Source organism: Simochromis diagramma, unplaced genomic scaffold (genome assembly GCF_900408965.1).
Source record: "Simochromis diagramma unplaced genomic scaffold, fSimDia1.1 OVJJ01000802.1, whole genome shotgun sequence".
In the NCBI taxonomy this organism is placed as follows: Eukaryota; Metazoa; Chordata; class Actinopteri; order Cichliformes; family Cichlidae; genus Simochromis; species Simochromis diagramma.
This window is the reverse complement of record NW_024387492.1, coordinates 2,213,401-2,229,146: the sequence shown is the minus strand read 5'-3', so window position 1 is coordinate 2,229,146 and position 15,746 is coordinate 2,213,401. Positions and strand designations below refer to the sequence as shown.

Sequence of the window (15,746 nt, the reverse complement as noted above, 5' to 3'; positions counted from 1 at the left end):
AAACCGAAAGCACTACCAGAGCCAACAGAGCAAAGTGGTTTTAGCAGTCCTGGTTTAACTTGCGCTAATACACATTAAAAGCTAACCGGTGGCACGATCTTGTACACAGTACAATGTACTCTCACGTGGTTTTAGAGTTAAAAGAACACATTAATATGAACCTAGGCTGGACATTCACACATGATTCATGAAAAATGTTGTTTTGCAGAAGCAATCAAGTGATTCAGCACTCTGCAGCCGTAAGGTTATTCGACCCACAGTGGGTGGATTAAAGAAAACAGCCAAAATCAATGCAGTGGATGCTGAGATATTTAGATTTTCTGGCCCTTAATACGGGTCAAGCTCTTAACGCTGACATTTCCCATAATGTCACTCATTAGCACCTTTCATTAGACCCCGGCTGAGTCCAAATCAGGAGAGCGAAGCGCTGCTTGAGATAAGGAAACCAATTTTGATGTGTAAAATTGGCAGAGTGCCCATTTTGAAAAGAGCAAAGATGTAGTTTTACAGACAGGGCAGATCAGTTCACTGGAATCAATGACGTTTTAAGATTCTTGCTTTTTATTTCAGCGCTGAAAGTCAACATTAACAGGATCAGCTGCTTCTGTGAGCTGTGTCCAAAAAAACTGCTATGAAAGCATCTGCTTCAACCAACCTGTGAGGCCTTGTCAGTATGAAGTTGAGCCCGAGCCCTCGCCTCCTCCAGCTCCTTCTGCAGTCTCCTGCACTTTGCCCTCCACTGGCGCACAGCCTCTTGGGCTCTGGTCTTCAATTCATCTCTGCTCCTTGTGCTCTCGAGGAGTAATGCCTCCGTCTCTCTCCTCTCTGCTTGCCCTCGGCTCTGAAAGGACGACTGAATTTATGAATAAAATGTATATTCATCCTTTAGAATATAAAATCGTGTGCAACCGTTCCCATACAAGAAGAATCTCAAGCATCTTATTACCACAGGATTAGTTTATTCACATCTTAATATTAAAATCTGATAAAGTTGTGGCTTAGAATAAAGAGGTAAACATCATGTGAGTGTACTTCAGTATAAAAGGTTGATTATTTAAGCTACCTGTATGTCCCTCAGCTGTTCCAGCATTCGCTGCTGCTGTTGTTCTCGCACCGCCAGGTCTGACGATAATTCCTTGTATATATAGAAAAGAAAGGTCAAGGTGTGTGTCTCTGTGGAGCAGAGAATTGCATTTTAGATTATTTCAGTGAGTGACTATTGCTAGTGTGAGGGGGGGTTGGGGAAGCAGGAAAAAAGGAGAGTGGAATAATGGGTTTATGCTGGGTAGGAAAAAAGAAAAAGGAGGAGAGAAGCAAAGAAAAAAAGGTGTGATATATTTAGAGTAAAGATAAAGAATAAAGGGTTGGCATGACAGAGCTAAGAAAGAGACAAAACACAAAGACAGAGAGAGGTCAGAGGCGGCTGAGGGTGTTTACACGCTACGTACAATTGGATTATCTACATCGCTGGTCTGAAAAGTAATCTAAAAGAAGAGTTGCTCTGGATTAACGTAATATCCACAAGAAAAACACAATCTCTTTGAAGTTGCAAGTTTGAAGTGGAAAGCAAGGGTAAATAAGGTAACCCTGTTGCCGCTTAGGCATTTATACTGAATAAGGCTGTCAGTTAGGAGTAATTAGTCATACACTGATTAGTCATAGACCTATTAGACTGTATATAAATTCAGCCACTGAAAAATTGAATCTTCCATCCCATTCTCCTCATTATACTTCATTTTTCTCATTTACCACTAAAAATGAAACACTTCCAACGTCTATTTCGATTTAGACATAAAAACGGCACGAGACGCCCCAGGTGATACATGCAAACACCCGCATATTCTCTCAGCACCTACTCTGCAATAGGGGAAGTGTGGGTGTTTAAACACATTTTCAGCAAAAGAAACATCAGAGATTAGAGAAATGTGCCAATGCTTGAAGTGCAGCTATTTCTACTAACAATTTATTGATACCAACTGCAGCCTTGAACGCCCCTACTTTGCAAGGAATTGCAATACTCTTTTTTTCCCCTCCTCCTTCTTCTTCTTACATCTTGTTTCAGTGATGTGAGTGACACATTGCACCAGTTTGAGAAGGATAAATGACTGCCTGTTGACTCCTGATCTATTCCAAATGTCGCTTCATCTGACGATATAAAAGGGATCAAGGGGTATGGAGCAGGCAGGGGATGCGACCGTGGAGGAGAAGCAACAGACCCACATACATAACCTCAGCACGGGGTGGAGACAGCAGCATGGGCAGAATCAAAAGCATGCTTGTGATGTGTTCGTTTGAACTCCAGCTGAGACTTCTTTAGTCTTTGGAGTAAGACGACCCGAGAAATGCACCGTCTTTCTTTTTTGAACCACCTGTGACTCGCACACACCTTCAACTGTAAGCTGAGCTGGACCCTCTCCCTCTCTTTACAGTCCAGAGCCCTCTTCAGTTCTTCGACTTCACCACGGACCGAGGCTTTGCACAGCTGAACACGCAGTTCTGCCACTTCCTTTTCCAGGTCTGAGCGATCTATTGACACATGCACACCGCTGTCAGCAGACGTGCATCCACAGAGTGCTGTTACTGCACGGTGGAAACAAAACATAAAAAAAGTGGAACAAAAATGACAATCAACAGGTAAGCTACAGCATCGGGTTTTTGGGTTTATTTTTTAAGGGAAACGTAATAAGATTCACTCTCAGTTTATTTTCAGAATTCTTTTGCAAACTGTCCGTCAGCAACAGCTGGTCCCCCCAGGTGCCACACGGCGTCGTCCCACTGCTCCTAGAGCTCACAATGGGTATAATGCCGTGGATGATATTCTCTACATGGGTCACTAAAGTTAAAGACTTGGTCACTTTGGTCACCGACCAAACATCTGGCGAACAGAATACAAAAGTAGTGAAAAGTTGTGCGACTCATGAAGGATTCTCCACAACTTAAATGCTGATTTGTAGAAGCACGCTATGAGGATTTAATGAAGTTATTATAAACTAAGAAATAATCTTTCACTCAACCTAATACTAAACAGCACAAACCCTTACATAACCTAACCTTCTAGAAAACGTGAGACACTTAAAGAATCTCTCATTTTGGAGCTTTCACTGCCTTTAAAGACACTTTGATGTCCTAAAATCAATGTTGCAAAAAAAAAACCAGACGCACAGAGTTGGATTTTCAATATTTTTCTCAAATATACACTCAATTTTCTCTCCTTTCATGGTAATAAATCTTTGATATTCTGTGTAGTTCAAACCAATTCTCAGTCCTCTCACCAACGTTTAAGTTTTCCTTTCACCATCTTGTTTCTTGCTGGCACTGAAGCCTTTTTACTTTGCTCTGCATTAACCAATCAAGCCTTCAAGACAGAAACACAAAAACACGACACGAGGATAACGGGGGATGTAAGATAAGCTTCTAACTGTAACTGTTACCGTACATTTTCTAAGTAGAGTTTCAGTAATTACAATTATATTTAAAGGGGAAGCATTTTGCTCATTTTCAGCGCTTTATTTTTATTCTTGAACTCAACTAGAGTAGTTTTACACTTTGCATGATTTACTGTTAAATATAAAAAATACTGTTCTTAATCTTTTATTGGGCTGCCTCTGTGTCCATCCTCTCTATGAAACACACAGTTTTAAGCCCCAGTCAAACACGCCTACAGACTGGTCTGCAACCACCTCGCAACCTCTGGTCATGAGAGAAAAATGTGTATTCCTGCTTGCAAATTGTTCCTGGAGGTTGGTGGCAGCTTGTGTGAAACTAATTGCTAAAGCACCACTCACGCAGCTCTAGAGACGGGTCAGTGACTCCCTGGTAACCACCAGTTGCTAGGGAGAAGTGCATATTTCCTGCACAGTTGGCAAGAGGTTGCACGAGATTGCAAAAAATGTCATGTTAGAATGGTTGCACCAAAAACGTCCTGGAGACTTGTCTGCAAACACTCAGAAACTTCTTTCAAAGGAGTGGAACTGAAAAGTGCAACGCAAATTGTGAAAGCAATCACAAAAACGTGCAGCGCCCTCTTTGCACAACATCTGATTTCCCCTGGCAACAGCCTGCAACCCCTTTCCAGACATTCAGGGAGTACACAGTTGTTGATAGTGATAGGACCCTGCTCCTGTGGTCACTGACCGCCCTCTAGGCCTGTGTGACTGAGGCTTTAGCTCCTCTTTCTTCTGATTTGCAGCCCCCCCTAACAACAACAGCAGAGCCATCGTGAGTAAAAAAAGCCTAGTTAAGTATAGATCGAGCGGAAGCCCAAGATTTTGGCTGGTAGAGATGAGCTACACACACTGATGTTATTATTTGAAAATGTTTAAAACGAGCATCCATGTGACAGATAAATCATCCCACGGTTTAAAAATTTCAGTATATCTTGTGAACACATTGTGAATGAATGTAAGTCCACACTCAAGTTTCCACAGTGAGCAGGCTGCATTTTTTGTTTTGCTCTGTTGTCTTGCGTCACCTTCTCTGCGTTTCATTTCTGCTGCTCGCTTGTAACTGTGCTGTTTTGCTGTGTTTTACTGAACACCCCGAGTATTGAGCAAAAGAAGGAAACAGAGCTGTCGGTGTTTCATTTCACAACTCTGTACATTTAAAACCCGAAAGTTGTCATCCTAAAAAACAAAATCTTAGCATCCATTTCCACTGGCACAGCAATCTTTAAAACCATCCATTTAACTTGCATCCATACACTCTCTTCTCCCCTGACAACCGAGTACCTGGCCCTTGCAGCCCACCTCTTCCACCATCCTTGTCAGCATAGCTGCCATGTGGCTGAGCACTGGGCCGAGAAGTCTCCAGCCGTGCCCTCTCATGCCCCGTCTTCTCCTCCCTTGTCCTTTGCAGCTCGCAGCGCATGTCCTCCACCTGGGGATCATCAGCCGTGTAAGAAAACGCAGAAAAAAGACATCCGGCTGTCTGACAGCAGGCAGAACAACACTGAAGATTTCCAAAAAGTCTCTTCTCATCTTACTGTTTTGTCTCATGAGCTTTACTGGTTTACATACAATCAGGCAGAGGACAAACAAACCTGTTGAACGAGGGACTCTCTGCTATCTTCTGACTGTTCCAGCAATCTTCTGGCTCTCTCTAGTTCCTGCCCCATCTGAGGACAGCGAAGCAAAAACAATTTACATGAACAGGTGTTTCAGAATTTGAACAGTATCAGGGTTTAATCCAGAAACTTACAGCAGAACGAAACAAAAATCATCAAAACAAATTCAATGTTTTAAACTTAACTTTCCTTGCCTGGAAAATAATAGACATCTCTGTTCAACAAAAATTCCCAAATAAGAGGAAAATGAACAATCTGTCAAATAAGTACAAATCATAGCCTTCACATTTTGAGCCACAATTAAGTTTTCTAAATTAGTAAATAAAAAGTAAACATTATAATTTGTATTACTGCAATTATGAAAACTGTAACATTAAATAGAAAGTTTCAATGTCATTTTCAGCTACAATGCAATAATGAAGTCTCTGCATGCCTTATTTAAAACGATCGTTGAAGCAGTAGGGCAAAAACTGAAACCAAGATTCTCGAAGGCGTTTAGATCATCCCAAATCTTCTCTAATGCAAAAACGCTCCTTTAACACTCAGTTTCTTTACCTTGGATTTCTCCCTGTCTGCTTTGAGCAGCCTGGCTGCCATCTTCTCCTCTCTTTCACTGGCTCCAATTTGGCATCTCCCTAAAGTCTAAAACACACAAACAAAATTCCATGCAGGAAACACCGTGTATTATTGTGAGACACTATAAAGATGACGCATGAGAAGTGCTATTGCATCACAGTATCCCCTGCCCTCCCCCCATCATCATCGCCTTTTTCTTGGAACGAGACACTGGCACCATGGTGGATTTGTACAAGAGCTTAGATCCCACTCCATCCCACTCACTCTAAGCGGGCTGTGGTGATGAATTACCGGCTGCTAGCAATAACATCTACCCAAGTGACTCATCATCTATTTGATTCACATCACAGCGGGCCCATCGGTGGGGAATAAATGTGCCCTCTGCTCTCCCTCCTCTCCTGCTCTTTAGTAGTGAAAGAGATTATTTTCCTCTTCATTTCCTCATGCTTGTTTATTTACCCTTAATTTTTGGGCAAATGCATTATTTCCCATCGCCCTGGGCCCCGCTGGTGTCCCATTAGGGCACGACAGAGGAGAGGGATGCAAATGAATTGGTAGCTACCATCACTACACAGCGTGTTGAAAAACTCTTGCTCACACAGGTTATCAGTCTGGATACACAGCGCCCCTCTGTGGTTCACCGGTAAAATACAACAGACGTGACAGATTGGGAGAAGATACAGATGAACCAAGAAATATCATTAAGCGGCATTTTGCTGATGATCTATAATGTGGAGGGTTTGTGTGGTTAAATGTAAAGTAGCAATAGAAATGAGTAATAACACAAGATAATGCGCATCAAGCTACATCACTAAAGTGCACCTAATGACAGCGCTTTCACAGCCACTTGTGCTTTTAGACAAATCACGTCTTGACAACGATCGTGATTGGCATTAAATATAAGAAAGCAGCAATTTCTTGCTTAGCAACCATCTGCACTATAACAACGCAATTACTTAGTGTGTTTTATAGTCTCATAAAGCAGAACGAGCTTTAAGAACCTTATAGAATCTGTTATTGAAGGTACAGTAAGCATGAAAGCCACTAGAAACCTCGACGTTTTCCCTGCTCTGTAACTGTATTTGTGAGGGAGAATAACCATCCTTGTATCTAAACCTGTAGAAGCTCACTAATCCCACCAAGTATGCTTATTTTGACTTCCCACAAATTCTGAACAGACAACCTGTTTTTGTTTCTATGGTCCACTATACTTTCACTGTAATATCTCTGTACCACAGATGGCAGCGTTATTATGTTGGGAAAATCCCAGTGTAACAAAAGACTGCCTGAAAGCCCCGCGCTGTTTTGTGGAAGGTGCTACTGACATGCTTTCATCAGCCAAATTTCTGCATATGTGACAAAGAAGGACTAAAGAGAGATTTGAACGTGTAACCTTTCCAACTGATCTCAAAGACTATTTTGGTTAAAGGTGAAACTGCTGATGAGCCCGTCTGTACATAATAAATCTGATTGTCCAGTGAACCTCAAAACATCTATTATATTTTCATTGAGTGTTCACTCTTCTGATGAATTTGAGCTCGTTTTCTTTATGCTGCGCAGCAAAACAAACTCTTCTTTATTTGCGCCTAAAATGCCGTCCAAACTTTTCTAAAGCAGTTTCCCATTCACAGACTTTACCTGGGTAAGCTGCTGAGGTGTATTATTGGTAATCCAAACACATTTGGCACACACTCCTTTCAGCACTTTTGTATCAGTCTTAAATGGCCTGTATTTATAGAGTGCTTTACTAGTCCCTAAGGACCCCAAAGCGCTTCACATATCCAGTCATCCACCCATTCACACACTGGTGATGGCAGCTACATTGTAGCCACAGCCACCCTGGGGCGCACTGACAGAGGTCTTAGACAGTCTTAGACAAAAACACCAGCGATTTAACACCGGACAATCCCCTCGCTCTTATTTGGTAAAGAAAGTAGGTACTTTGCTCCGACCCTTTCCATCTCTTGTTCGCCTGCTGGCTGGCTGGGGGCCAGGTTGTGCTGGTTGCTGTCCTCCATATTAATGCAAATGCTTCCCCAAAACATGGAGCAGAATGATCGCCGTCGTTATCCCTTCTAAACTGCAATGATTGATGAAAAGCTGGACTGAGAAGCAGCTCATTGTGTTTAAGTGTTTGTCCAATTAGATATCTGCCAGAGAAACGTATTATTTTGGTAATAATTCCATTCTGAAAGTGTGTGCGCCTCATTTCATGACACACATCTGTGGGAAACACGGACCAACACATTCTTATGCAACGGCAGAAGGAGCACGAATAAATATATAATCACATTTGCACGAGGCTTGTATTACTACAGGAACTCTGTGTTGCTGTATAATCTATTGTAGAATTTGCATTTTTAAAATCTTGGATGAATTATAGATATATTTGTGATTAAGATCAACTTTGCTGATCACCAGGTAACACGGATGCCAGTCATAACTTTAATATTCACTTGGCGCTTTTAAGTGTTGTCTCTAATAAATGAATGTGGTCATTAGTTATGGTTAAATCGTTCCACTGAATTCATGTGCCTCCATCTTGCCCCTAGCGATAGGAGCCAGGTGTGGGAGGTGAGTGGCGAGGAGGAGTGTCACCTCCTGCGGCTCGTCAGACGTGGCCGCCCGCTGCTCCGGCCTCCTCTCTCCGCCCGTGCTCCTCTGCTCGCCGTGCATCTCTCTCTCCAGCTCCTGCAGACGCCGCTCCACACGAGACGACACCTACAGATGGCGAGAGAGAGAATGAGCGCTCCTCGGGTCACGCGAACATTCGCGCCGGCGCAGGAATGGCATCAGCGTGCGATAGATGAGAAAACAGGAAATTAAAAGTGCGGATGATAAAAATATCTTTCATAACTGACTGAGTGTATTACATTCGCGTTGCAGCGCCTCCCTGCCTAATCAGGAAGCATCATATCCACCTGTAAAAAGCTTTATCTTGTCACGCCCACAGACAGGATGAGATAAAAAATATTAAACATATTGGGCGTCATGTGGGGCTGTGTATTTGTCACAGTACTGATGGTGCAGTAACAAGCTGTGTGCCTGGAAATTAAAGGGAAATATTTGCTAAAGTTGGAGCACTATGAGCCTACTTTAAAAAAAAAAAGAGGAAGCCATTTGTCTTTTGCCATTTTCTATTCCAGAAACTCCAGCTATTTGCATATTCCATGCTTTATACAGCAGCTTTCATCCATCAAAATTTGTGATGCGATGGCCTTAAATTCTGGATGCCTCCGCTTTTCTTTACACATTCACAGAGCCAGAAAGCACACTTGAAGTACTGGCAATGAAATACACAGCCACAACTCACTGAGTCCTGTCTCAGGGAAGCTGTCATGTGCTCTGTGAGGCTTTCCATCGCCCGCCTGGTGTCAATATCAGCCCTACAAAAGAAGGGAAAAAACAAAAACAGACAAATCAAGCTGGCTGAAAATATTTACACTGCAAAACACTGGAAATACTATTCCAGGACCCATAAATGCATTATTTGACAGCACTAAAAAATAATTATGCAGCTTCGGATGCTGAAATACGACGCTGGATCAATTTGCTCTGGTCAGCGGCGCTGGGTAGGAGTGATTTTTAATAACTTCAAAATGTCAAATTCTAATCCGTTTTGACTGCGCGGCGCCGTCTCTTTAAGTTCCCTGTGACACTTTTATCACCTTTTCATTAAGGAGACTTCACAGAGATGGAAACCGTGCTTCTGTTTGCAAACCCCAAGCAAAAAACTTTTTTTATGTTCGGTGCATATGAAAAGTAAAAGATCAATATTCCAACACTGTCTTCCCAGAGCCGAGAACTTAAACTGATGACTCTGTGGGCAGAAGTGAAGAAGAAGAGACTATAAAAGCCTGCTTGCATTCATTGTGGCTTACTAAAACAGTGCGACATACATAGTAACGCTCTTGGAAACGTATCGCTCTTCAATTTAATAAACTGTAAGAGAGCCGTCTGCTGTTACTAAGCCACATTTGTTTTTCAAAAAACAGCCTATTGTAATGAGCGTTTTTTTCAGAGGTCAATGCAGTCAGACTGAATACAAATGAGAATAAACGTATTTAGTGTGTCTGAACGACTCTGCAGCTTTTCTAATTTGGCAAAGAGAAACTAGCACCAGTGCTGCTCTGGCTAACGGTTTAATTATGCTACTTGACAACAACAAACCATTATTGGAGATTTGGCCATAAAATGACTTTTGCAGTAACATAAAAACAATAGCTGTCAAATTCAATTGTGAATGTGTTGTGTGAGAAGGTATGAGCTTTTATGTTCAGACTTCAGATACCGGTTCCTCCGGAGGATTTCTCTATCCAGGTCATCAGACAGTCTCTGCTGGTCACAACGCAGATCCCTCATGGACTGGTGCAGGGTATGAATCTGTGTGAGACAGCCACAAACCCACGCTGAATACAAAACGCGAGACACGAGCAGGGCACGGCTGAGCGGCGCTCCACATCGCTGCGTCGTAGAAAACACACTACAGATATCTGAAAGGGGAAAACTAACACAAATGAAAACCCATGTGAATAAAATGATGTTGATGGAAAATGCTGCAGTGAGCGCACTCTCGCTGACAGGGGCTAGAAACACAGCATATTTCTCCCATACTGGCGACTCTTCATTGGCTGCCAGTGAATTTAAAATCCTTCTCTACACATACAAGATCTTAATAATCAGGCCCCATCTTATATTAAGTACCTCATATCACCATGTTAGAAGAGGTCATGTGGAACCAGTTTGGATTCGGGACACAGACACCGTCTCTACTTTTAAGATTAGGCTTAAAACTTTCCTTTCTGATGAAGCATGTACAGTAGTTAGTGCTGGATCAGGTGACCTGCTGGGTGTTTCCCATGATGCACTCAGTATTTCTTCGTCACTCATGTCTCTGCATTTCATCATTAGTCATTATTAATCTCTGGCTCTGCCCAGTACTGTTTCCTTTATCCCGTTTTCCCCTCAACCCCCAGAAGGTTGCGGCAGATGGCCGCCCCTCCCTGCTCCTCCAGTCCCGCCAGAGATTTCTTCCTGTTAACAGGGAGTTTTTCCTTCCCACTGCCAAGTGTATGCTCATAGGGGACTGTGCTATCGTTTGGGTTTTCGCTCTATTATTCTACAATCCTTACCTTACAATATAAAGTGCCTTGAGCTAACTGTTGTTGTTATTTGGTGCTATAAAAAGACTTAAATTCAACTGAACTGACACATTAGGCCAAAGGTGGCGTAATAAATGTCTTATTTACAGGTGATTGCTGCTGTCCAGTGAAAACATGCAACCACACAGATGCCATATTGGTTCAGAGAGCTGTGCCTCCTGACAATGAAAGTTTCAGGAGGCATTTTGGTTTGTTACAAATACTAGAACTATATTTATTATACAGGATGCAGAGGTAAGTTTACACCATAATCCTCATCTTATATTAACAGTAGCTCAGGTGATAGACCAGTAAGGTGAGCGGTTCAATCTGCTCCAGTCTGCATGCCTTGGGCAAGATATTAACCCCAAATCTCTCTCTGATGCATCCATCAGAGTGTAACTGTGTGTGAGTGTTAGATAGAAGCACTAGAAAAAAGTGTTTTTTTAAGGCAAATTGTGTAAAGCACTTTAAGTGGTCAGCTAGACTAGAAAAGCGTATATAAGAACCAGTCCATTTACCATTAGTAATCATAAACAGTTCAATGATATAATGTTTAAAAAGAGTAATCCAATCCTCCGGCTCCTTTTTGTGTTGTTGGGCCATCAAACTAATGTGATTACTCCCATCACTTAAATAAATTTACAGTCTGATTCTGTGAAACTCTGACTTGGAATAAGAGCTGTAGATGAGTTATTTACTCTCTTATCTTCAGTTCTGCTGTTGATAATCGTCTCTTAGCTTTCTCAGTTGGGACTCAACAAACAGGACGGTCTGTCTGAACTCTGCCTCAACCTCCATGTCCCATCAGTGTCATTAAAGAGATTTAACACACATACAGATTAATTAAGGACTAGTTAAGACGATAACACATAAAAGTGACATAGCCGACTAACAAATAATAACCAGCTTTCTCCTACACTATGAAAAATATTCATGAGATTCAAATGTTCATCTATTTTTCTAATTTTTGTTAGCCTCATTTAGTGTCAGACTAATCCCCTGAAATACTGGATTTAGGTTACTGGATTATCATAACTATCCATCTCTCTATCCATCCTCTTAACTGCTTACCAAGTTCAGCAGATAACCTATTGTTATGTATCAAATGAAAGAGGTTTATTCAAATAGGAGATGATAAATCAGCATATCACCTGATGCTTTCTTTCATTCAAAAAATTAAATAGCAGCAAAAAAGTCTGTCAGGAAATCGTCAGTAGCCACAGTCAGAATCCCTGACCAAGACGGCAGCAGCAGAGACACATCCACAGAACCCGATACTGCACTTATGGGTTGTAATTGAACAGCCAATTTTGCTTAGGAGGTTTCTAATTAAGTTAAATGACCCAGAAGTATTGTTTTGGCAGTCACAGTAAGAGCTGCACAAATTCTACAAAAACTGAATAAAAGTGCTTCAAAGCTTCCTGTATTACCTCCATCAGCAGAGGATACGTTACACCATTCTTTAGGAAAGTAGGAGGTCATTCCCATAATCTATAGCGACTGAAAATGATCAACAAATCTGACAAGATAGCACAGCTCATGTATTAAACATGACATCCATGTCCACAACCTGATCCTATGTTTTTAATTTTTATCACACAGCAACAACCACAGTTTAACTCTTACACGACTACAATAAAATTGGCTTCTTGTTGAGCTTTTGCATTGTTAGAAGAACGCAGATTTATAAAAACTTTCTAATTTCAGATTATGAGCTGTATTAACTGATCAAAGTGCCTTTAAGTTCCACAGCTGGTAAGAACATGCTGAGGTGGAGTAAGTTGTGCATTTTCTAATCTATGTTGTGGATGTTGTACTTTTCAATACAGCAGACATCCGCTGTGACACTGTAAAGGAGTCTAGCGTACACTATCCTCCTCTTTACTTATCAAGTCTCCTTCACACCTTTCCTTGACCCCATGACATTTTCCACTGTGGCCAGTGAAAAGTAACTTTTTTGGACTATACAACATACTCTATGTGGATCTACCCAATATGCCCTCTAGTGGCAATATGCTGAACGTGAATGAAGCACTAGCTGGTCTGTTGTTCCTTACACCGTCTCCTTCCAGGCTTGTTTCCTTGAAGCGAACATTGGCAGATTGAGACCTCCTCCTCCTTCCTGGAGGGCTCGTGTAATCCTTAAGTGGAGAAGTGGGGTAGAAACGCTGGCCTTCTGAAATCACAAGCATACATTTTATCAGAGGTTTGCTTTGCAAACTAACAAACAATATAAACATATAGCAGGAAGTAGAACACTTTCATACTCTGAAAAAGACTTACTAAACAAAACTCGATCACTGGTTCTACTGGTCATTTTTTTCATACCTGATCCTGAGGAAGCTTCCAGGTCGCTGGTATGCAGGGTGGAGGCTGAGGAGCTCCGAACCCCGTTGGATCGCCTCTGTGTCTGCAGCTGGCTGATTGACTCCTCTAGGTTCTCCCTAAGCTGATGCATGAAAAAGTATAAATGACTTAGAAGGAGGCAGAGAGACGTTTTTGTTGTTGTTTTTAAGCAAAAATGGGAGTGTCGTATTTGGGGCCCTTTCTTAACATACTTAGAGAGAATGGAGTTGACATCACTGTCAGCATCTGATGATCCATCTCTAACCAGCCATCTCTGACTGCTTAGTGTTGCTACCAAAGGCCCCATGCAGCTGTGTATGATAAATGGGCTCAACTGGCAAACTGACCCTTAGAAGTCACTCCCCATTTTTCTATTTTTTTGGGGGCTTTTCCTTCTTTTCCATACAGTTTGTCCTTGTTGATTGCCTTATGTATACTGATGAATAATGCTGTCAGCAGAAACTGATCTAATAAACATATAGTTGGCAAAAGATTGGGAGTGTCATTCACTTAAAAAAATCTGAATAAAAAGGCATAAATTAGTTGGTGAAACTGCTAGAATTAAGATGTGCTTTATTTATCACAAACTTTGGGAAATTCTTGTATTATAGTAGCTTTAACATAAAACATACAGCAAAACAGCTTAAATAAAAGACAACAAAACAAACTAAATAAGGAAAAAAAGGGCATCGATCATCAAATTCCAAATAAATAATTTAAAAAAATGAAACTAAGTTCAAATGTAAACTCAAGAAAAAAACCTAAATGGCTCTATAACGTAAAATAGCTAAATAAAGCAGAATAAAACAGCCTTAACATATGTAGTGCAGCAATAAAATAAAATAGAAGACATCTAAGAGAACAGGCATCTCACCAGTGCCATGGCTTCAGCCTGGTCGTCTGTGTGCTCCCTGTACTGACCCAGCATCTTGTCTACTTTGGTCAAGTTCCTGCTGGTGTCCTGCCATTAAGACACTTCCAGTTAAAGACTGCTGAAATGTGTTAAGGATTCAAAACAGGCTATGCATACAGAGCTATCCATCCATCCATTCATTTTATTATACATACAAGTGCTTTCATTAGCCGGAAACCACAGGTGGAAAAAAGCACATGAAAGACAAAAGGATGTCTCTGACACCAGTGGTTGTTTTTTCATTCCCAAACTATGAATGTTAATTATGAATTTATACCAACACTAAATCTTTTGTGGCAAGTTTGACTGGTATCCATTTATTACTCATGTAAATAGGGAATACATGCCATTTAAGCAGGTTAACTCTCCAAAGAAGAGACACAAAAACAGGAGCACTCTGAATCACGACAAACACAAGGAAGAGCATCACTGCATTATACTTCAATACATGCTGCCTTCTCACACCGCAATTGATTTTTCTTTTCTTTTACATAATAACAATTGAACCATAAACTGATGGAAAACCCTACATTTAAAAAGTGTATAAACATCATTTAAATGCAGTAACTAAAGAGTCTGATACTGAAAATTTGCCGGAAAAAGGCCAACAGATCATTGTTCAGTGTGTTCCCAGCCCATGATGAGATGAAACTTATACCTAAGTGATTTGTTATCTCCCAACACCTGACTTGGTCGTATGGTTGGGGACAAACACAGGTGAATGCTTGCAGGTGGACCCTGAACAGATCCACATAGCATGTCTTTTGACGCAAACCTGCGCAAAGTACCTGTAAGGTGTTTGCAAGAGTGCTGATTTTCTCGGAGATGTCTACGGTTCGCCCGTCGATTTCTCTCCCGTTGCCTCTGGCCCTCTCCCGGCCAGGTCTGCGGTGGGCTTCGCGCCGCCGTGACCGGTGGTCCGGGGTCCTGTCGTATGAGTCAGAGTCGCTGGATATATCCATACTTTGAGACGAGGAGCGGACACCGTAAACGGCTGACTTCGCAAAGTATGGCGCAGGCACTACTTTCATCAGCGGAAAACGCTGTTAAGTGCACCGTTAATCAGATTAAGAACGAAAAAGGGATGCCTGTAAACTTTTTTCTTTTCTTTTTTACAATTGATAACTCTGTCACAACAGCCACACATGGGAGCCGTGTCACCATTGTTTTGACCACACATAAGGAAACAGATATCTGTCAAGGAAACCACGAGAACCAAGGGTATCCTGGCATTGTTGTGGGCGATGCTCCTCCTGGCTAGCAACAAGTGGAAACTCCTGTAAACGTTAGCCAGCTAGCTAACTAAACGTTAGCCAATGAATTTAACCTTGCGATAAGACTACAAAACAAAAACTACAAAGCAGAATCACATGGAATACAAGCGACCGTTAGATGCTAATTAAAGAGAAGAGGTTGAATTCACGCTATGCGGAAGACAGCCATCAGAAGAACAACCCTCAGCTTCTCCGCGCTGTGGCAAGTTGAACTAGCCGCGTCTGAGCAGCAAAACAAACGGACCAGAGCAACTCTGAGGAACGCTGGGAAGTGTAGGCTGCCCATCATGGAGCAGTGTGGGAATTGATTATGTAAGAACTACATTGTCCAAAGGTGTGTTTTTTGCGCCAGTACTGCCGCCCTCGAGGATAGAAAAGGGGAAAAAAAGAAAATTTTGTCCATATGCATACTGAAAACCACAAGGTGGTAT

At 41.7% G+C, this 15,746-nt stretch overlaps 1 protein-coding gene across 7 annotated transcripts in view; it reads right to left on the bottom strand.

Annotated features, from left to right (window-relative positions):
- LOC120725090 (centrosomal protein of 128 kDa-like) overlaps window positions 1-15,706 on the bottom strand; it is a 44,098-nt gene extending 28,392 nt beyond the window's left edge. Inside the window, exons 1-13 of one of the 7 annotated variants that reach the window (XM_040017757.1) lie at window positions 14,830-15,706; window positions 14,003-14,089; window positions 13,111-13,231; window positions 12,840-12,958; window positions 9,921-10,021; window positions 8,952-9,024; window positions 8,237-8,359; window positions 5,618-5,704; window positions 5,039-5,113; window positions 4,746-4,875; window positions 2,387-2,580; window positions 1,064-1,135; window positions 656-853 (exon numbers count right to left, since the gene is read on the bottom strand). In XM_040017757.1, coding sequence (XP_039873691.1) covers window positions 656-853; window positions 1,064-1,135; window positions 2,387-2,580; window positions 4,746-4,875; window positions 5,039-5,113; window positions 5,618-5,704; window positions 8,237-8,359; window positions 8,952-9,024; window positions 9,921-10,021; window positions 12,840-12,958; window positions 13,111-13,231; window positions 14,003-14,089; window positions 14,830-15,072 — 1,623 coding nt within the window. In that variant the 5' untranslated portion in view covers window positions 15,073-15,706. Of the gene's footprint in view, window positions 1-655; window positions 854-1,063; window positions 1,136-2,386; window positions 2,581-4,727; window positions 4,876-5,038; window positions 5,114-5,617; window positions 5,705-8,236; window positions 8,360-8,951; window positions 9,025-9,920; window positions 10,022-12,839; window positions 12,959-13,110; window positions 13,232-14,002; window positions 14,090-14,829 lie in introns of all 7 variants that reach the window. The other 6 variants (XM_040017756.1, XM_040017751.1, XM_040017754.1 and 3 more) reach the window with 6 other exon arrangements.
- Window positions 15,707-15,746: the final 40 nt, after the last annotated feature.